Here is a 22,683-nt window from a genome sequence, read left to right as displayed (position 1 = left end):
TGGTGCAGAGGGTTTGGCCAAGTCCTGCTGTCTGGCGGGCTGGTGTTTGAGTCCTGCTTGGAGTGCCTTGCAATGGACTGGCGTCCCATCCTGGGTGTGTCCCCTCCCCCCTTCGGCCTTGCGCCCTGTGTTGCCGAGTTAGGCTCCGGTTCGCCATGACCCCGCTTGGGACAAGCGGATTCAGACTGTGTGTGTATTTTTCTTTCATGGACTGGAATTCACAATAACTTGTTCTCAGAAGAATAATAAATAAGACTTATTCAGGATTATTATAGAGCAGTTACACAAGCTGGTTATGTGAAGGTAACTGAGTTTTCTTTTTCAGTTTTTCCTCATTTTTTGTTTCATCACTCTTATTAACAATCATGTGAATGCAATGCCCTTGGAAGTAAAAGCCTTGATGGTATTGTGTAGGATTATCCATTGTGGCAATTCATTTTATTCTGTACCATTGCTCCGTAAGGAAAGCTTGCCTAGATACATGCTGTTATTTGTTTATTAATTCAACCTTCTACCTAAGAGCATATAATGGGTGAAGAATTTATAGGGTGTCATATTTCATTTTAAGCTGCTATTACAGCGGACTTAAACAGATAATTTAATAAAAGCAAAGAAGAAAAATAATTTCTGTACATTATTCTGTTCTAATTTAATTTAATTTAAAAGGAACTGGATCTATAGGCAGACCTCCACCAGACTCACCCAGGAGACTGATGGCAACACCAACAATAAAATTCATCAAGTAGCATGTTGCCAACTGCTTTTGTTCATCGGCTGGTGAAGTTTTATGGAAATTATTTATAGCAGTGATTGACCAAATTCATCTCACATGAATTCAAACACTGCTGTTTATCAAGGAATTTCACAACAATTTAAAAAAAAATATATACAACCCGTATCGAAGGGTGCTGTTGTAAGGGGTTCATGTACCCCTTACAACAGCACCCTTCGATATGGGTTGTATATAACTGAAAATGTTCAAGAATCACAATTAGCAGTGTTCATCTGTTATTTCTGCACTGTAAATTTCCACTTTTAGTGGCAAATATTGCATCATTACACAATTAATTTTCTTACATAAGTATATCATATATCCTTTAGGAGCATACTGTATACTTTATATGTCAGATTTATTGTTATACCCATTTTAACTGGGTTATTACTTCAGCAGTTTTAGTATCAGAATAAATGGTATAGTAGTTATCCTGATGAGATTTGAGCTCACAAACGTACTTTTGTGGCCTACTTATTTAATCATCAACTCACCTGCAGGAAAGTCTTAGTTTCTGTACTTTAGTGGAACTTGGCATTTATCTTCACTGAAACATCATTTATAATTGCGGCTGAATCTGCAAACTATTTTTTTACCATCTGCTTCAGCAGGGAGTTATTTTAAAATATTATAATAGTTATGGTTATAACATGCCTTGCAATGGCTGGCTTCCTGTCCAGGGTGTATCCCCTCCCCCTTCAGCCTTGCGCCCTGTGTTTCCAGGATAGGCTCCGACTCACCGCGACCCCGTTCGGGACAAGCGGTTGTTGGCATTGGTTGGTTATAACATTCCTTCTTTTTGGTACTGATTTCATGGTGTATTCTACAATTCTTCTTGTTTTGGAATTAATGTGTGGGTGTAAATGTTATTCATACATGGATACATGGATACAAATATGGAAAATTAAATGTATAGATGCATACACGTTAAAATTGTGCATACTCTATAGAATACAACATGCTTCATACATATGAGTGTTCTCGCTATTTGTTGTTCTCCACGTAAGTTCTTATGGGCTCCTCTACACTGACGCATCTCAGTCTACAATGAGTCAGTAGTTCAGCTGCATTACAATAATATATCCCCTATAATACATAAGATCTGAAAGCAAAATACCTTAATATGCGTTCAGATATCTGGAGTGACAAGGCAAATGAATTACAGCTCTGCTCATGGTCCGAGGGCCCTATTGTGGTCAACTTTATTTATTCAAAACAGGCCACAAGTTGTGCATTTGATGAACTGCATCTCCGGCTATGCCGTGGAAGAGGGTGCCATTAGCCACCTCGCATTTCCATATTTATTTCCCTTTGATAGGAAGGGTATTGCCTGCGCCTCAGTGTAGCTCATTTCTGGCATCCTATTCAGCAGCTGCATCCCAGGGTTTATTTATACCCGCGTGCAAATATGATGGAGGACCATTCGCGAGCTCTCTTTGAGACAGTAATGAAAGGGCCATAAAGCACCAGTCAGGACCAAGGCTGCGCATCAGCAAAAAAAAAGTATACGATGCACTATAGCTCTGATACTGGCATCAGCTGTCATAGTTAAAATTATGCTTTTTTGCCATAGGCTTGGTTTAGGGGAGCCAGGCAGGGCTGCTGTTATTGCACCAGGTACCTGAACGGGTTGTTCTTCTCCTATATGTAGGTGGCACACGCACATTTATGGAGGAGTCAGAATTGATCGACCTGAAAAATCCCATTGGCATGTGTGCCTTCGGATTCTTATTCGCTAACGCAGGGTGCAGATATACCTTCTTACCTTGCTGGAAACAGAACATGCTGTGATGTGTAGAGGTCTGAAGTTTTAAAGTCTGCAAACAATGTAGTTCTTAAGACAGCACTCTGCTGATGTTTTAGCTTAGATTGAAATGGTATGAAAAGGTCTTTAGTCAAAACCTGGGGTGACGCATCAATTTCCAGGCAAATAATAGAGGAGATTTTTGTAAAACCTTCAACAGACTTGATCTGTGAATAGCAAGATGAAAGTGCACATTTGTCAAGAATAAAAACAGAAGTGTGATATGAACAAATGTGCTGTTTTTTTTTTTTTTTTCATGGTATCTCTGATTTCTTCTCGTATAGTTTGTGCTACAGGGAATTTTGTAAATCGATTCACTTGCATTGGCTTAATCAGCTTTATGGTTTGGGTTCTGCATACTTCATTAAATATGACTGCATTCCTGCATAAGCGCATCTGGATGTTTGTGATGCCCGTTGTGCAGCTGAGACTCAGTCTAATGAAGGTTAAAGGTAGGGTTCAAGTTCATCACTAAATAACACTCGCCACGCCAACATTTTACCCGTTTATATCTCCTTCCTTGAAAATTCTGTTTAAAGTATTTATAAATCCTTAATGCATTTTCTTATAAAATATGAAAATATTATTCTAAAACATAATCAAAAATTCCTACGGGGGTAATGTAATCAAATATTGCTGTAAAATATTCCTACTATTGATAAAATATGAGTACTTGAATTATAAATCAAATACGAATGAAATCAATGGCATACTCCTGGAAAGGAATATGTAATTTTTTTTAAATTTTGAGCCATGATAATGTTACAGAAAATACAGTATAACTGCATTTTTAAGCCATTTATATTTTCTCCATAGAATTTCTGTTTAGCCCCTTTTGTGTGGAATTATACATTCAGCCAGTAAGTCTACTGACTTTCTGTCCAGCTGAAGACACTGCTGTCTTTAACTCTGTGATTTAAACCATCTGCTCACATCACTCACTGTTGCTTGAGTTCTTATTGACAGTCCCTTTTCACAGTGTTATTCTTCCCAAACTGCACCCTGCTTCTGCTTTCATTCATTGTTAAACCTTTATTTATCCAGGATGGTCGGTTCAAAACCAACTCTCATTTAAATGTTCATTTATAATTTGTCATCCTCAAAAACAACTGCACATAATTGTTCCCAAGGCATTTAACTTTGTGAAGCTGACATAACTTCACTCATCCGAAGTCGTGATCAAAAAGACTCCTAGGTTGTGATGTAGTTGATTAGCGCAACAACAATAAAGATTAAAATCATAATACTTTTCTTTTATTTAATCCTTAAATTCCCTGTCCTATTTCTGTCAGTCTGGAAGCTTCCAGTCTTTATTTCTGCCTGTACTTTCCCATAATCTGCATTGCACTCAAGGGGCTGGATTGCATTAGACCTTAATTTAAGGTTTCGCACTGTGTTTGAATTTAATTACCCACTTGATATGGATGATGTTCACTTGTGAGTTAAGTCTAGTGTCAGAAATAAAAGCACCTGTCCCTTTTTGAATGAGCAGTGCTGTTTTTGCAGTGTGCCATGGAGTGAAAAGACTTCTCTTTTGACCTTGAGCACAACCGGAGCAGGGCCAGCAGGTGGCGTAGTGATTGGAGCTGCCACTTTGCACTCAAAGGACCTATATTACAATACAACCTCCTGCTGTAAGACCTTTGAGAAAAGCACTTACCTTCAACTGCTCCAGTAGAACTTACTCAGGTATGTTAATGAGGAAAAGTTTTGAAGAGTTACTTTGGAGAGAAGTTTCAGCTAAGTGCAAAATTAAATGATTTTTTTATGCAATGTCTGCCCTCAACACTTCTGAATGACAGAGGGAGCTCATTGCACTACACTGGAGCCACAACCAAGAACCTTTGGGCTTTTGACTTTGGACTTCTTGAGCATGAAACCACTGAGCGGCCAGTCTGTTTGTGGCGTAGTGAGCAATCAGATCCAATCACGGTCTTGTAACTAATATTGAACTTGATACAGGCAGTCACAGGTACTAACAACATGGCACTGGTGTTGAATGTGTGCACGAGTTTCACTGTGTCCTTTGTTTCTAGTGGACGGCTGCATCGACTGGTCGGTGGACCTGCGGAGGTACCGGTCACTGGCCGGCGAACCAGTGAGGCTGAAGTGCGCCTTGTTCTACAGTTACATCAAGACAAACTATACCATGGCCCAGAATGCCAAGCTGCGTCTTATCTGGTACAAGAACAAGGGGGATTCTGAGGAGCCCATCATCTTCTCTGGACAAAGACTCAGCAAGGAAGAGGACTCAATCTGGTTCCGCTCCGCTATGATGGAGGACAATGGCTTCTACACTTGTGTGCTAAGGTATGCTGCTTTCTTTAATATCCCACATGGGACACAATGGAATGTTATAACCATAACTATTATAATGGTAACTTGAGTTATTAAAACAATGCATGTACAAGTGCATCTGCATTGGCAATACCTCAAAACAATGTACAGGCTAAATTTTCGATTGTGGCAAATGGTGGGAAACTCTAAATCCGTAAGATTTAAAGAACTGTGTTTGAGCCCAAGGAGTGACTCGAAGCACACGTTGTTAATAGTAGTTAGCTGCCAAGTGAGAATAGTAGTTTAAGATTTAGTAATGGTAATATGCATTACTATGACTAATAGTTTAAGATACTCATATTAATAAATACAATAAATGTAATAAATATGGTATGCTAATATATTTATATAAATATAAATTATAGAACACTCATTCACTCACTCATACACAGGCAATTTAGAGTCACCAGTACACCCAAAGCATTGTCTTTAGACTGTGGGAGGAAACCCATGTGAACTTAAGGAAAACATGAAAACTCCATACACACTACATGCGTATTGCACTTATGTCGAATTCCATAGCTCAGGCACTGTAGGGCATACAGTACACATAAATTAATACATTATAAAATTATGTTTAAGATGTCCAGTAAACATTTTATCAAAGTATTAAAACTTTTTAGTTTGTATTCAGCATAAAAGGGAATCTGTATTTTTTGCCAAATCAAGAATCCCACTAAGGTTCCTGCTATAGCACCCTGGAGTAAGATGAATTGGTCCAGTATAAGTTCTCAGATGTGTAATAGTTATAGTTGCATGTTTGTTTCATCAGACATGTAAACTAAACATCAAGCAATAATTATCATTTACAGAGAGAGATTCCATTCTTTGTGAAAGTTCATTTCTGCAAGATAACCAAAACAACAGTGGCTAATGTAAAAAGATGGGTTTTAAAGAGTGGTGTTTTTCAACCTCCCCTGAAGTCCAGTGACCTGTGAAAATGATAATGTATTTTACTGTCTCAGCATAACATTTACATCATATGCATTTTTATTCCAAGAGACGTATTTAGCTCAAAATTTTACATTTTACGCAAAGAGCAACTGAATCTAAAATTCAAGTCTGTTCATTTAACTGATGTTTTTTCCAGTGTAAATTACTTACCCATTACCACAGCTGGGTAATTTGACTAGAGTAATTCTAGGGTATGTACCTTACTCAACGGTACAACAGTCAGAGATGAGTTTTGGTCCTGTAACCTTTGCATCCAGAGATAAGAGTTCTAACCACTATGCTACCAACTATGATAAGTCTCATCTGCTGGTTTGTGGTTCTTGATTAATACTGGTTACCATACTTTTTTATAAGTAATATTTCATCACTAGTGATGAACAGAGACTGATTTTAAGCAATATTTAGTTCACAGTCTGACTTTTGCTCACTCATAAACTCACTTTTGTTATCCACTTGTCCAGTCGCAGCAGTCCAGAGTTCACCCTGGAATCACCAGGTACTAGGCTAGGGAAGATACACCTGGAACGGGATTCCACTCCATTGCCGGGTAGCCGAACACAGAGACACATACAATGACACATTATAGGTAATTTATAGTCACTAGTTCACTTGAAACATATACCTTTGGACTGTGGGAGGAAACAGGAGCACCCAGAGATCATGGAAATGATTGATTGAAATCTAAGGCCAAAGAGACCAGGTGCTGTGGGATGGCAGCATTACCCTCTGCTCTACCATCTCATCCAGTGGTACAATATTGCTAATATTTAAGTGATACCAAACTAATCAAACTTGAACCACAAGTCCATGGTTTAAACTCCTGAAAGACCAAAATAAAAAAAATTAACGATCTGGTTTAATTCCAGTATGCCAACACAAAATGGCTTTTTTCAACAAATATTTTACCTACTGCATTTTTTTCTAATATAATTTTAATTATTTTTGGGCAAGAGACAACCAAGCATCTTGCATTTAAATTCACAAGGTCATTTTTTGTCCTCAGAAATTTAATGAAAACCTTCCAGGTTTGCAACCACAAATATAAAATAATATCATAAAAACCAGAGACTTTGAAAAACGTAGAGTCCTTGAGACAGTGAAATGAGCTTTCGTGTTTCTGGTTCACAGTAAGGCCGGTGACATTGTGTGGTACAACAGAATCTCTTAAGAGTTTACCTTAAGGCTTTATGAAACTCCTTTGCTTACCCTTGAAAGTAAATCAAGGTCCTGCTGATGGTTATAAAAGCAGAGCACAAATGTCATTTTTTTTTTTTATGGCCCTCATATCAGTAATGGTTCAATCACATGTGTACAAGGAGGGGCAATTTCTAAGGTGTCTCGCATCGATGGCTGTTTCTGGTTATCAAAAGTATAAGCCCCGCCTTTCTCTCCCAGTCAGGATGGAGTCTTACAATGAAATGTCCAAATATACCCTATTCTGGAGACTTAACAGGGCATTGGGGGTGACCTGGCAGACACTGTGTCCAACCCCATGCAACGATGCTCTTTGTAGTGGACCACTGAAGCGCTCTCCTCCATGAAAAGCTTCCTGCTCTAATCACCAATGGGGATAGGATTAGTTGGGAATATTAAGGCTCGCTTCATTAGCAATGCACAAAATCCTGCTTTTTGTGGGTCCTCTTGAAATCACCTTTCTCATTAACTCTTTCCACACTATGGTGGCCTCTCGTTCAAGCGACAAAGTACGGGATGAAAGCAGATGCATGGTAAGCTGTTTCCTACACTTGAAAGGCAGGGGCCTTTTATTTACCGTTTTCTCCATGAGTCCGCAGGGAATAGCCTATTTACCTGTGCACCCATCTGACCTTGGACATGAAATGCAACTACTTATCTCAGATGAATCACTGGAGATCTTGGATCTGGTGGGGGTGGGGGGGGGTGCTTTTAACACTTTGAGATGTGTTTGCAGAAGTGTTCCTTCCGGCCTGGCTTGACAAGTTTTGAAAACCTTGCTGCAGCCAGGGACAAACACTTTAATCAGGAAGCCTTGAAGAACTTCTCACACTTTTGAATGTCAAATGACTGTGCGAAGCTGTCATGAGGCGATGCACTGGAAACAATGTTCTGACTACTGCGTTGCTGCACTGCAATAAGTCTGAAGTTCATTTTTCTACAAGTGGAGCGTCACCAGGATGTCAGAACTGGGGCATTAAGTGAAATGTGGATTCGGAGGTACTGACACAGCAGAGCTCATGCTTTTCGTTTCTCCAGGAACTCCACATACTGCATGAAGGTGTCCATGGCCCTGATGGTAGAGGAAAGTGATCCCGGCCTGTGCTACAGCAGCAAGATCCGGTACCACGAAAAGGCTGAAATCACCAAACCCAAAACACTAACGTGTCCAGACATTGAGGATTACATTGCCCCATACAAGCAACCCAAGATGACTTGGTATAAGGTAATTACCGTAAAAATAAGATGATTTTCTTGCGTTTTACCCTAAAGACACCACTCTTGAAGACACAGCGCAATCCCTTTAATACTTCTGTAGAGGCATAACTCATTTCATTTAAAATGATTCAAAAATCTTCCAGTAACATTTTTAATGTAATAATAGTGTACATTTCTTATGACTATATCTTATTTAATATAGTTTGTATAGTGTAATATATGACAGCAAAATTCAGCAACATTACACATTTTGCTCTGTGATAGACTCTGGAACACTGTGTCCTTCCCTTGAGTGGTGGTTGCTGAAAATGTTTGAGTAGATGATTATATATGTACATTTTGTTACATTTATTCAGTTACCAGACGCTTTTCTCCAAAGCAACGTACATCTCATAGAAAATACAGTTTGTGCGTTACATTAGGATAAAGAGACATAGCTGAAGATGTGTGAATCTTAAGTACAGTTAGTTTGTTTCCTTCACCATATGCACTGATGTTCATCACACAAGTACCTGCATGAAACTTTACCAGAATATGGTCAATTCCTAATCACCTTCTTAGTAGTTTTCTATTTATTTATTTATTTATTGAAATACATATAAACATTTACATTACATTGCAGGAGTGGCTCTGTAAAGGAGTGATCCGAACATGATCGTGAGCATGTATACCTTATGGGCATGAACATTTATACCTTACATGAACTTAAGAGATCATAGGTGAAGTGAGTCCGGAAGAGATGAGTTTTAAGACCCGTTTTCAATGTGGACAAAGATTCAGCAGTAATATATATTATCACCCTGATGGAACTTGTTGCCTCTGTTTCAACAGGAATGCAAGAGAAAAACATGGCGGAGCTCCATTAAAGTCAATGCAACAAGCGTTCACTTCCTGGAAGTGAGGGAGGAGGATGGGGGAAATTACACATGTGAGCTTCGTTATGGCAGCAGGCTGGTGCGGCGCACTGTTGAGCTCAAAGTCACAGGTACATTATTCTTTATTCTTTTCAGTCTCTAAATCTCACATTTTTTTCCCCATAGGAAAGGCCAGCAATTTTAAATTTCAATTCTTGTCTTATTTGGCACCTTCTGAACCAGACAGTTTATAATGTCCTAGTGAATGTGAAATATAATATAATATATAATATAATAAGTGAGATTCCTAACAATATTATATTATATATATTTCTTATGGCTAAAAAAATAGCCATAAGAAATACAGTATATTAATAACAGTGAAAACTTCTGCAATATGTTACGTTGTACACTACATAAACTATATTAAATAAGAGATAGCCATAAGAAATATATTAATAACACTGAAAATGTTGCAGGAAGATTTATGAAGGGGCAGCTGTTACGTGTTCTGACTAGTGCTGCTGCTTTTCAATCTTAAGGTCACAAGGTCAAATTCTGGCTACAAGTGCAGTACCCTTGAACAAGATGATTACCCAAAAAACTGCTCCAGTAGAAATTACCCAGCTCGATAAATGGATAAAATAACTGTTGCTAGCTTAACAGTGAAAGTTGCTTCAGAGAAAAGAACACACTGAACGAATGCATGTACTGCACAAGGTTATCCAATCGTATCCCATTCTTAAGCTCTGAAAGTCAGTATATTCCACAAATTCATCTATAATGTATCATAAACAGTTTACACATGACAGGAAAAGTAAACCGTAGTAATTATTTTGATTGCAAATATCAGTGATGTCCTTGGTGATGGTCCTGAAAGAAACCAGCAAATATGTCACTCGTCGATGAAAAATATGTATCGCATTTCAGAAGTAAATAGAGCAGTTGTTGGTGTGGCAGTGCAACACACAGCGGAAAGATTAAACCCGAGGATTCCTTTGACCAACTCGCTGTTGCTGGTGGCCTTTATTGCATACGAATCCGTGGCCTTTATGATGCCAGCTGTGTATTTTTAAGCAGGCTATTTCTAATTCTTTTCCCCACAATGCCTTGCACTTTGCTTCTGTCAGGCTGTGATTCTAGGTCAGCACACTTGACCCTGGGGGTGTGCATTAATGCGGTAGGAGCAGCTGCCAATCCAATTGCAGTGTGAAAGCTGCTCTCCAGCTCGCTCAACCTCTGCTGGAGCTACTGCAAGGACTGCCATGTGCGACCCTTAAGAAACATGGCGTCTGCTCCGAGACATGATAATCTGGAGAAAAAACACTGATTTATGCACGTAGCACATCTATGTCTGTTGTATTAGTAGGTCGAGTCACGTATTACTGCTACTTCCAGATGGTAGAAAATTAATACTTCAGCACCTTTGTCTGTCCAGAACTAATATTTAATTTGTACAAAGTTTCCAAAACAATGCTGTTGGTACTGTTAGACAGGAGAATTGGGAACTTGAGGTATTCATCCATCCATCCATCCATCCATCTTCCTCCGCTTTTATCCGGGGCCGGGTCGCGGGGGCAGCAGTCCGAGCAGAGTCCTCCAGACTTCCCTCTCCCCGCACACCTCCTCCAGTTCCTCTGGGGGAACCCCAAGGCATTCCCAGGCCAGCCGGGAGACATAGTCTCTCCAACGTGTCCTGGGTCTGCCCCGAGGCCTCCTCCCAGTGGAACAAGCCCGGAACACCTCCCCAGGGAGGCGTCCAGGAGGCATCCGGAACAGATGCCCGAGCCACCTCAACTGGCTCCTCTCGATGCGGAGGAGCAGCGGCTCTACTCCGAGCTCCTCCCGGGTGACTGAGCTCCTCACCCTATCCCTAAGGGTGCGCCCAGCCACTCTGCGGAGGAAACTCATTTCTGCCGCTTGTATCCGCGATCTCATTCTTTCGGTCATGATCCAGAGTTCATGACCATAGGTGAGGGTAGGAACGTAGATCGACCGGTAAATTGAGAGCTTCGCCTTACGACTCAGCTCCCTCTTCACCACAACAGACCGGTACAATGACCGCATTACTGCGGACGCCGCACCGATCCGTCCGTCAACCTGCCGCTCCATTTTTCCCTCACTCGTGAACAAGACCCCGAGATACTTAAACTCCTCCACTTGAGGGAGCAACTCCCCCCTAACCCGGAGGGGGCAATCCACCTTTTTCCGACTGAGAACCATGGCCTCGGATTTGGAGGTGCTGATTCTCATCCCCGCCGCTTCGCACTCGGCTGCAAACCTCCCCAGTGCACGCTGCAAGTCTTGACTTGATGAAGCCAACAGGACCACATCGTCCGCAAAAAGCAGAGACGAGATCTCGCGGCCACCAAAACAGACACCCTCCGTTCCCTGACTGCGCCTAGAAATTCTGTCCATAAAGATAATGAACAGAATCGGTGACAAAGGGCAGCCCTGGCGGAGTCCAACATGCACCGGGAACAGGTCTGACTTACTGCCGGCAATGCGAACCAAGCTCCTGCTCCGGTCATACAGGGAACGAGCAGCCCGTAGCAACGAGCCCCGAACCCCATAATCCCGAAGTACTCCCCACAGGATGCCACGAGGGACACGGTCGAATGCCTTCTCCAGATCCACAAAACACATATGGACTGGTTGGGCAAACTCCCACGAACCCTCCAGCACCCTAGTGAGGGTATAGAGCTGGTCCAGTGTTCCACGGCCAGGGCGAAAACCGCATTGCTCCTCCTGAATCCGAGGTTCGACTATCGGTCGGATTCTCCTTTCCAGTACCCTGGCATAGACTTTCCCAGGGAGGTTAAGGAGTGTGATCCCCCTGTAGTTGGAACACAATCTCTGGTCCCCCTTCTTAAAAAGAGGGACCACCACCCCGGTCTGCCAGTCCAGAGGCACCGTTCCCGAACTCCATGCGATGCTGCAGAGGCGTGTCAGCCAAGACAGCCCCACAACATCCAGAGACTTGAGAAACTCTGGGCGGATCTCATCCACCCCCGGAGCCTTGCCACTGAGGAGTTTTTTGACTACCTCAGCAACTTCAGCCAGGGTAATGGACGAGTCCCCCTCCAAGTCCCCAGCCTCAGCTTCCTCTACGGAAGGCGTGTCGGAGGGATTGAGGAGATCCTCAAAGTACTTCTTCCACCGCCCGAGGACATCCTCAGCTGAGGTCAGCAGCGCACCACTTCCACTGTAAACAGTGTTCGTGGAACACCGCTTCCCCCCTCTGAGTCGCCGGACGGTTTGCCAGAATCTCTTTGAGGCCGACCGAAAGTCTTCCTCCATGGCCTCACCGAACTCCTCCCAAGCCCGAGTTTTTGCCGCGGCGACTGCCAGAGCCGCGCTCCGTTTGGCCCGTCGGTACCTGTCAGCTGCTTCAGGAGTCCCATGAGCCAGCCAGGCCCGATAGAACTCCTTCTTCAGCTTGACGGCATCCCTTACTTCCGGTGTCCACCACCGTGTTTGGGGATTGCCGCCGCAACAGGCGCCGGAGACCGTATGGCCGCAGCTCCGAACCGCCGCCCCGACAATGGAGGCGCGGAACATAGTCCGTTCAGACTCAATGTCCCCCACCTCCCTCGGGACCTGGTTGAAGCTCTGTCGGAGGTGGGAGTTGAAGACCTCTCTGACAGGGGCCTCCGCCAAACGTTCCCAACAGACCCTCACTATGCATTTGGGCCTGCCAGGTCTGTCCAGCTTTTTCCCCGCCATCGAATCCAACTCACCACCAGGTGGTGATCAGTTGACAGCTCAGCCCCTCTCTTCACCCGAGTGTCCAAGACATATGGCCGAAGGTCAGAAGAAACGACTACAAAGTCGATCATTGACCTCCGACCTAGGGTGTCCTGGTGCCAAGTGCACTGATGGACACCCTTATGCATGAACATGGTGTTCGTTATGGATAAACCGCGACTAGCACAGAAATCCAATAACAACTCACCGCTCGGGTTCAGATCAGGGAGGCCGTTCCTCCCAGTCACGCCCCTCCAGGTATCACTGTCGCTCCCCACGTGGGCGTTAAAGTCCCCCAGTAGAACGACAGAGTCCCCAGTGGGAGTGCTTTCCAGCACACCCCCCAGGGACTCTAAAAAGGCCGGGTACTCTACACTGCCGCTAGGCGCATAAGCACAAACGACAGTGAGAGACCGTTCCCTGACCCGAAGGCGTAGGGAGACAACCCTCTCATTCACCGGGGTAGACTCCAACACATGGCGGCTGAACTGGGGGGCTATTAATAAGCCCACACCAGCCCGCCGCCTCTCACCTTGGGCAACGCCAGAATAGTGGAGAGTCCACCCTCGATCGAGGAGAGTGGTTCCAGAACCCAAGCTGTGAGTGGAAGTGAGCCCGACTATATCTAGACGGTATCTCTCAACTTCCCGCACCAGCTCAGGCTCCTTCCCCGCCAGTGAGGTGACATTCCAAGTCCCAAAAACCAGAGTTGGCGCCCGAGGTTTGGGTTGGCCGGGCACTCGGCCCCGACCACCGCCCAAATCACAATGCACCGGCCCCTTACGGTTTCTCCGGCAGGTGGTGAGCCCACCGAAGAGCGGCTCCATGTCATGGCTTCGGGCTGAGCCCGGCCAGGCCCCGTGGGCATAGACCTGGCCACCAGGCGCTCGCATGCGAGCCCCCCCCCAGGCCTGGCTCCAGGGTGGGGCCCCGGTGACCCCATACCGGGCGGGGTAAACGAAAGCCTTGATTTTTCCTTCATAAGGGGTTTTTGAACCGCGCTTTGTCTCGTCTGTCATCCAGGACCTGTCTGCCATGGGAGACCCTACCAGGGGCATATAGCCCCAGACAACATAGCTCCTGGACTCATTCAGGCACTCAAACCCCTCCACCACGGTAAGGTGGCGGTTCACGGAGGAGCTTGAGGTATTCATTAGCGAAATTAGTTTCTTTGAAGAGGATAGATATTTTAGCTATTTCATGATGAATTCCAGATTTTTACAAAAAAAAAAGCTTAGTAAAATTTCATTGAAAGTGTTTCTGCTTTTCTTTTTTTTTTCAGTTAGTGTTTCGTCAAAATTTGCCCCTGTTTTGAATTTGTTACCACCAAAAGTGGTGGAAATATCAAGTCATGTCTAACTTTTTTTTGGTCAAAGGCACAATGGACAGTGGTTGTATAATTTGGATGGCAGCAACCAGCAGAGACTTGCTGTCATCAGTATGACTTTTAAGTGAGACTTTTATATCAACAAACTCCTCACCAGTGCTATATGAGGTAGAGCACAGGCACTCGTTTTCATTTCCATATGGTCCTTCAGGACTGGATCCCACCCAGCCCCCTTCCCAACATTACAGCTTCGTTTGACCTACATAATATCAAAACAGCGACCATAATACTTTTTTAATACTTACACTATAAATGCATGTAAAAAAATATTGCTTAAAGCACTTGGCCATGGATGTTAGAATTCTCCTCTGAGTCCCAGATAATGTTCAGCAGGGTTCTGACTTGGATGCCTAGAAATAAATATAAAGTCAGTTTATCGGAATACTTAATAAAATAAAATAAAAGGGAGAGTATATGCTATATACACTGCACAGAACATTATTTAATATCATATACACTATATTTATGATATACTGTATGCTGCATTCAAGGTCTAAAAACGGATAGACCTTAAATGATATTAGAAATTTTCCAGGGAATTCTTTGTCACTGCCCAACGCAGTGACTAGGGTGACATCTCTTTTTATTAAAGTATGTCTCTCATATCACCTGTCCCAGGGCAGCACAGTTTTAATCTTTGGCAGTGATGAAGTTCGCTTCGTTCAACGATGCAGGTGCACCAATCCGTGACAGAGCATGAAAAGCTTTTACAGTGAGGTCAGAACATTTATATCAAATTATAGGCAAGTCAAGCAAATCTAATACCTGGATGTGAATCTAACTTGACTGATCGGTTCATGGAGCCTTAACCACACACCCACAAAAATGTCACAGACTTAGCTATGTGTTCTGTGTCATTCAGGCACAATTAATGTCAATTAATTTAAACATATGTCAGCTGGGAAATGTTGTTTTGGAACTATAATTGATGCAAATGTTTAAATGATGTAGATGTTTACTGTTAACTAACAGGAAGAAAGGAAGAAGGGCTAATTTGCCTGTTTCTGCATGTCTAAGGGGAGCTAGTGGTTGGAAAAAAAATGTGTAGCTGAGCCTGTATTGATGTGTATCCATGTGACTCTGGATATGGACTATGGACAGGAAAAGATTGCTTTCCACAAGCCTTCAGTCACACAAGTACCCTGATGGGGTAAGATTCACCTGCTGTGTCTTCACTCGTGTATATATGCAGTACGTATATCTTGGTTTCACCACATCGCCTTGAATGCTGTTAGTGCTGTTTTCCAAAATGCCACTGCGGGCTATTCATGTCTGCTCACCGGAAAAACAAAAACAAAAACAGCCGATCAGAAACGGATTTATAGTGGCTCATGGGAAGTGCCCACCCATGCCATTGGTATGTACCTTTTTAAAGAGTTTAGTATGTGATGCTAATTGTAGTGTGAGATGTTAATGTTAATGGTAATGTTAACAAAGTTATAGTCCTGTGTCAAATGAATGCCTACACGTATTCAGTGTTTAGGCATGGCCATGATTTATAATGACTTAAGTCTGGAATATGATATGGTGGTAAAGAGGTTGGGCCTGCGCTATGTAATGAGGCCTGAGTACAACTACATAAGTGAGATGCCTAAGGCAGGTTGTAGAAGCCTTGAGACTAGCAGTTGTAATGCTCTTGTACGTGGTTTGTTTTTGTGCTTTATATTGTTCCCCCCGTTTGGAACTGTAAATCTTGCAAGTAGCTGAGGACTCTTCACAAGACCATTAAAACCATTTCATTTGCACTTCATTGCTGTCTCTGCGACTTTGCCACCCAAGAAATCTGTGGACTCAATACTCTTTTTTTTCCAGCAGCACTGTCTTCACCAGAATGCGTTGTGTGACAGATTCTTTTCTCCAAGGCGACTTATCCTGTTAAGCAACTTCCAATTATTTACCCATTTGTATAGCTGTGTAATTTTTATTGTAGCAGGGGTAAGTACCTTGCTCAAGGACATTACAGCAGGAGTAGGATTCAAAGCTGTGACTTCCAAGTGCACAGTTGTAGCTCTAACCACTACACTACTTCTAAGTAAAATATAAATGTTTTAATTATAATATAAGTATCTTTTTATGTAAAGTTCTTTTGTAATGATGCAGCCATACGTTGCCTTTGTCTATATAGGCTTTAATAGAGAACTTGTCTCTCAACATTTTCATACTGCTGCTTCAGGCCACAATTCAGAGATTCATAGTGTTCTTAAATGTCCTGAGTACAAGCTAACAAAGATGGTCTTCAGAAAGAGTAATTCTAAAGTATTACTTATGGTACATAACAGCGACCACTGAATCGAAAACCTTGAAAATGAAGGTTGAATCACAGTAGCTAAAGAAATATAACTAAATTAGAGACAAACACAGCAGACACAAATACCATTGCTGTTGCTGTCAGCTGCGTGTATTGTTGAGGAGCATTAAATCAAAACTGTGGATTAAGATTCTGAACCTCATGATATTATTTTCTGTTGGTGGACATTTTTGGAGGATGGTCCACTTTTGAATGGTGAGTGATGCTGCCACATTAGCATTCACAGAAGGAGGTAGAAGGAATACAATGGTGGTCCACTGCAGAGTTCAGAGGTGAGGCCAAGGTATGGCAAAGACACGGTAGCTAAAGGAACAGAAAGAGACAGCACGAGGGAGAGGACAATTGAGATAATTTAACGCCATTACCTTCCACCTTGAAGGCTGTGTGATCCTCCACATGGGATGCTGAGATTAAAGGCAGCCGCTGTCTATAGAATTAAGAGCCATCTCAATCGGTCACCACTGTGACCTTGAAGAATCATGTATAGCTGCTTAGGAGAAAGGCACCATTGTCTCCACTGGCCTTTTTCCATGTACAATGCTGAGGGGTTGTGAGAGGATGGCAACATTTTCCTTTCCATTTGCTCAGCTGTAGTGATTTTAGAGAACATTTACATTACATTTATTCATTTCGCTGATGCATTCCTCCAAAACAACTTACAGTGTTAAGCTACCTACAATTACTTACCATGGGTAACTTTACTGGAGCAATTTAGGATAAGTACCTTGCTCATGGATACTACAGCTGAAGTGGGAATTTGAACCTGCAATCTTTGGGTCCAAAGACAGTAGTGCTAAACACCACAGCTGCCCCTATATTAACATAAACCTAGAAGGGTACCTTGCAAGATCATGAATGAACATTTCTCTCAAATTATTTAAATAATAAAGTAGATGTGTGCTGGATGCACAGGATTCTCTAAATGACCCAATTTAGCCATGGTTTGCACTGGTGTTGTCTAGTTCAGTCAGGAAGAGAACACTGTGCACTTTCAGTCTCAAAGGGTATCACACATAACCAGATTATTGAGTGGCAATGGCCGTCAAATCGTTTGATTTACTATCATAAATCAGTTGATCTCCAAAACACTTTTGAGCAAGTAATTTCCTTTAATTACTTGGTTACAAATATACCTTTCAGTTTTAGGCTAAAGGCTATTGGCAAACTCCTTTGCAGAGGCTGGTGACAGAGAGCAGGGACACTGGAAAGTGAGTGGGTGACAGGTTTTTTTAATGAAATCAGGAGGCACTGCAGCCCGCGGTGGCCTATTTGCACCAGACCCTAATGGCCTCCAGATAAAAAGTAATTTACTTTCACTGTAACGAACTTGGCAATTAATAATACTGACATTCATCACCTTCTTAACAAGCCCGCTGACTCAAAATTCCTCCTGAGATGCCTACCTGTGATGCCAGTTAAGGATGTGAGGTGACATGGAAGTAATGAGTTTGGGTGGCAAAAATGGCACAAGAATTAGCTCTGCTGCATTCCACTTTTTTGGCTGAGTCCCACTCTCAACTGTATCCGCATGTGATTATACATTTATTGCCACAGTGACAGTGGTATATCATATTTTGCATGTCCAAGGTCCGCCTTTAAAAAAAATCCTTTTGCAGCCAGCCATCAAGTACAGGCACAGGAAGCATTAAGGAATGTAGGCCTTAGTAGAACATATAACCTGTTTTACCATAGGTCAACTTTCCAAACTTGCAAATTACATATCAAGTTCCTTCCTATACATTATAGGTCTGAACTGGATTGGTTAAACTGTTAATCTCTCTAAATTTTTTTGCTTACAGGATGGCTGATAGCATAGTGGTTAGAGTGGCTGCCTTTAGAGCCAAAGGATGCAGGTTCAAGCCTCACTACTACCTGTAGTAACTTTGAGCAACATACTTGCCCTGAATTGCTCCAGTAGAATTATCCAGTTGTATAAATTGGTAAATAATTGTAAGTTGTTTTGGAGAAAAGTGTGAGGTAGATGTGAGTTTTTCTCCAAAGTGATTTGGAGTGTTAGGTTGCTACAATGATTTACTCTTTTACATAGCAGGGTATATTTAGTTGAGCAATTCATGTTAACAACTTTGCTCAGTGGTAATGCAGAAGATGGGATTCAAACATGGGTCATGTAAATGAAACTATGCACTCTAACCATAACACTACATGATACTCCAAAATGAGCACAAAGTGAGATGTGTAAGTGGCTTTGAACATAGAACTGCTGGAATAGACAGGTTAAATAAAAACATAGATGATCATAGAGAAATCATTTCTCCACTGCAAACAAGGAGAGCAGACAATAAAAATGTTCTAATTTTGTGCAGTTTGCTAATGCCACCAAAGGACAACAGTAAGATGAAATTAATTGCCATTGACAGAACTCTCAAATGAATAACTAGCACTAATAGTAAATTGTGCCCTGTTTAAAATATGTAAATACAGTACTGTGCAAAAGTCTTAGGCACTTAGATGTTTCACAAAAATATTCATTTTAGATGGTTATTTAATGTCTTCTGCATTAGTGTCAATGGAAAAGAGCATTTTTTAGATTTCCAAGCATTCCTATTGCAAAAAGTTACAGTATTACAGTAAGGGTTTTCTATGTCGTTAAAGAAAGAAAGTACACACACATCCACTGTCTGAAACCACTTATCCCATGTGGGGTTGCGGCAAACTGGAGCCTAACCTGGCAACAGAGGGCTCAAGGCTGGAGGGGGAGGGAACACACCCAGGACGGGACGCCAGTCCATCGCAAGGCACCCCAAACGGTTGTTGACAATGGATGGTTACTAAGCTTTGTCGAAAGTTTGTAATTAAGAGCATTATTTATGTAAGCATTTTCATTTTACAGCTTTTTTCCCTAAGTGCCTAAAACTTTTTCACTTTACTGTACATTTAGATTATTTGTCTTATTGTATATTTGTTCAATGTGTACCATATGACGTACAATGAAAACTTATGAAAGCATTCATTTCATCACAATCAAGCCCCATACTTCAGCATCCCATGTTTCATATAGTACTCTGAGCTGTCATGTACTATTGGTGCTCTGAAATCTAGGTTGCCTACTTTCCTCTGTCTCCATCCATTTGTCATTACAAAGCCAGAAATGAACTTAACGTTGTACGCCTTGGAAATGGGGTCTGCATTCAAGCAATCTTCGTCATAAAAGATCTCATCTAACATCCGGTTAGAAACTATTACATAAGAAATTGTTTGATCTTATGAAATTTTTCTACATTTCCACATACACTAATAAGATGATAAAAGTCTAAATGAAAGAACTCCCAAATTTGCTCAGCATGAAAAAGTTGTGTGGGTGTACGTACATCAGCGATGCACCGTATTATTTATTCATTTAGTTGACATGTATCGCTAAGGCAAGGTACCAGCAACTTAAAATTCTTTATTCAGAGTAAGTCCTCAAAAAATTCAAATTCACACCTTCTGACTGAAAGGTGATGGTTTTAACCACTACACAACCTATTGCCCACATCAAAGATTTATTCATTTGAACGTACTCCACTCCATTTAATCACTTAGCCCACGTTTTCTCCAAAGCAATTTACAGTGTTAAGCTACCTACAACTGTTTACCCATGTATACAGCTTGGTAATTTTTACAGAAGCAGTATAGGGTAAGTACGTTGCTCAAGGGTACTGCAGCATCAAGTGACATTCAAACCTGTGACCTTTGGATTCAAAGGAGCAGCTACGCTACAGTATCCAGTACACTATCAGCTGTCTACAATTTCATGATGGAACCCATAATTTATTTATCTCTACAAATAATTGTTTTCTCATGAATAATAATTTCATTTATTGATTTAGTTTTATTTGTGCCTTCATGACGACATCTTTTCAGAGCTTTAAAGCTGAATTTGTGTGAAGATTAGACAGTAACCATTTCTAACAATTCCTATTGTGCCTTATCAGGCAACTACCCTGCAGTGACAAAACAAAACATCTCTCCTGGTACTACACTTAATTAACAGCATGCACATAAAGAGAAGAACGAGTGAAGCCTGATAGATGGACCCAAGTGAAAAATTTTGCCGCACCACCTGGGCTCGGTCGTCCGTTCGCCGAGAAGAATGTTGTCTGTGTTTTGTGTGATTATACCAGGCAATAGCAGCGCAGGAATTGTTCCTAACCTTCCTTCAACATGAACAAACAAAAGAATGGCGAGCATCCAAGTGCTTTTAAATGCTACCATTTAGTAGGCCTCTGCTGAAAGCCCACAATGCCAGGCTCCCCACTATGACTTCCCATCTGCTGGTTATGAACATGCCCACACCCAGAGCTGGACAGCACAGCATAGTCGAACAGATGGTGCATTCAGGGATATGCCTTCGGTAATGTACTGTACTTTTGACTTTTTTTTTTCCTTAATTATGTGGAGATTCCTGGTCTAATCTTGTTTTAAAGAATCTGTGGAGATTCCTCCTCTCCTGGGAATTGTTCTCTTAGATGCTTTATTTTTTCCTTTACAAAAGAGGCATTTTATTCACATGAATAAAACGTTTAATTATTTTTGGAGCTGCATTTGTAGTGGCTTTTCCACAGTGGTAGAAATTTAATATTTGTAATAAATGGGTAAAGATGTAGTACTTACTCTGAAGTGGTCCTAAAGATAATACCACACTGTATAAACATGAGACAATATACATGTACTTTTTGTTTCAATGTAGTAGCTAAAAATTTTTTATGTTTTACAGTTATGATATTAAATATGACTTATCTTTAATAAAATTATATATTGTGTCAGTGTTATTTTAAGTAAAATGTGCACATTTGTAATGTACAGTAGGGGGTGCGGTGGCGCAGTGGGTTGGACCACAGTCCTACTCTCCGGTGGGTCTGGGGTTCGAGTCCCGCTTGGGGTGCCTTGTGACGGACTGGCGTCCCGTCCTGGGTGTGTCCCCTTCCCCCTCTGGCCTTACGCCCTGTGTTGCCGGGTAGGCTCCGGTTCCCCGTGACCCCGTAAGGGACAGGCGGTTCTGAAAATGTGTGTGTGTGTGTGTGTGTAATGTACAGTATATATGTAATGTGTCATTTTATGTTTCTGAGTGAATTCAAAGTGGCATTTTTTTTGTGGGGTTGATTTTAGAGATTTGATATTCAAATCGTATTCAATCATTTGAAATAATAAGTCTGTAAAGTTGATTTTTCTTTTTTTTATTTTAGTTTTAGAGCTTCCAGAGAAAGACATAGGTGTAGCAATAACACACAAGTAAAGTACACTCCCAGTTTTATATTTATTATTGTAGCTGAATTCTCCTTTTGGCTCTTGTTTCTGCACTTTTTAATAAATGCATATTTTGCATCAAATGAGTAATACAAGATGGTTGTGTGACAACAAAGTCATTTATAAAGACACCACTTTAGAAAATAGAAGTAAACAAGCAAATAAAAGTGGCAATAAAATGTGAATTAAAGCCTTTTGGAAGTCACCACGTAATATGAAAAACATTTATTTTATGGGTATGCTCTTAAACTGTAGGTCACTTTGCTGAAAAGGGTATTTTAAATGAATAAATATAAATGTTAATATTCATATGATTTCCAGAGCCCTAAATACATGTCCTTAGTCTTATTTTGAAATGCAGATGAAGTTACTTAACGAGTTGCATTTCAGACAAGGAAGTGGACGCACATTTGAAGTCCAGAGTGTCCAACCAAATATCCGTAATATTTCTCAGGAAGGAGGCTGGGTCTTCATAATAAATCACTGTCATACAGGTTATTATCTTTCTGGCAGAGAGACAGCAGAAAAGGCCAGGCCTGAGTAGAGTGGAGCAAGGTGGAGCTCGAGATAGGCAGTGCAGGTGGAGGTGAACTGGTGAAATGTAGGGCCAGAAAGGCCAGCTCTGCTTGGAGGTGGTCCAACTGATGGGGAGCGTGGGGAATATTAAGCGACTTTGAATCAGAGGTCCACACCATGTCTCTGGTCTGACAGGAGTGATAGCCTTAATTTGCATGCAAAAGCACAGTTGTACCCCCATCCCCCTCTCTGGCCTCGTACACCCCCAAGATGGATGATGGATCATCCTTCACCCCCATCCTGCATTTCCCATACAATGAAAAGACAAAACTATGCAGTAGCAAT

General features: G+C 41.8%; 1 protein-coding gene across 1 annotated transcript in view; it reads left to right on the top strand.

The window, feature by feature from the left end:
- Positions 1-2,946: 2,946 nt before the first annotated feature.
- LOC108931032 (X-linked interleukin-1 receptor accessory protein-like 2) overlaps positions 2,947-22,683 on the top strand; it is a 36,937-nt gene continuing 17,200 nt past the window's right edge. Inside the window, exons 1-4 of the mRNA XM_029258158.1 lie at positions 2,947-3,028; positions 4,613-4,886; positions 8,100-8,286; positions 9,111-9,264. Of these exons, the coding sequence (XP_029113991.1) occupies positions 2,947-3,028; positions 4,613-4,886; positions 8,100-8,286; positions 9,111-9,264 (697 nt within the window). The remainder of the gene's footprint in view (positions 3,029-4,612; positions 4,887-8,099; positions 8,287-9,110; positions 9,265-22,683) is intronic.

This window comes from Scleropages formosus, chromosome 14, assembly GCF_900964775.1.
Source record: "Scleropages formosus chromosome 14, fSclFor1.1, whole genome shotgun sequence".
Classification (NCBI taxonomy): Eukaryota; Metazoa; Chordata; class Actinopteri; order Osteoglossiformes; family Osteoglossidae; genus Scleropages; species Scleropages formosus.
Note: the sequence above shows the minus strand (reverse complement) of the source record. Positions and strands in the feature narration are given on the sequence as shown.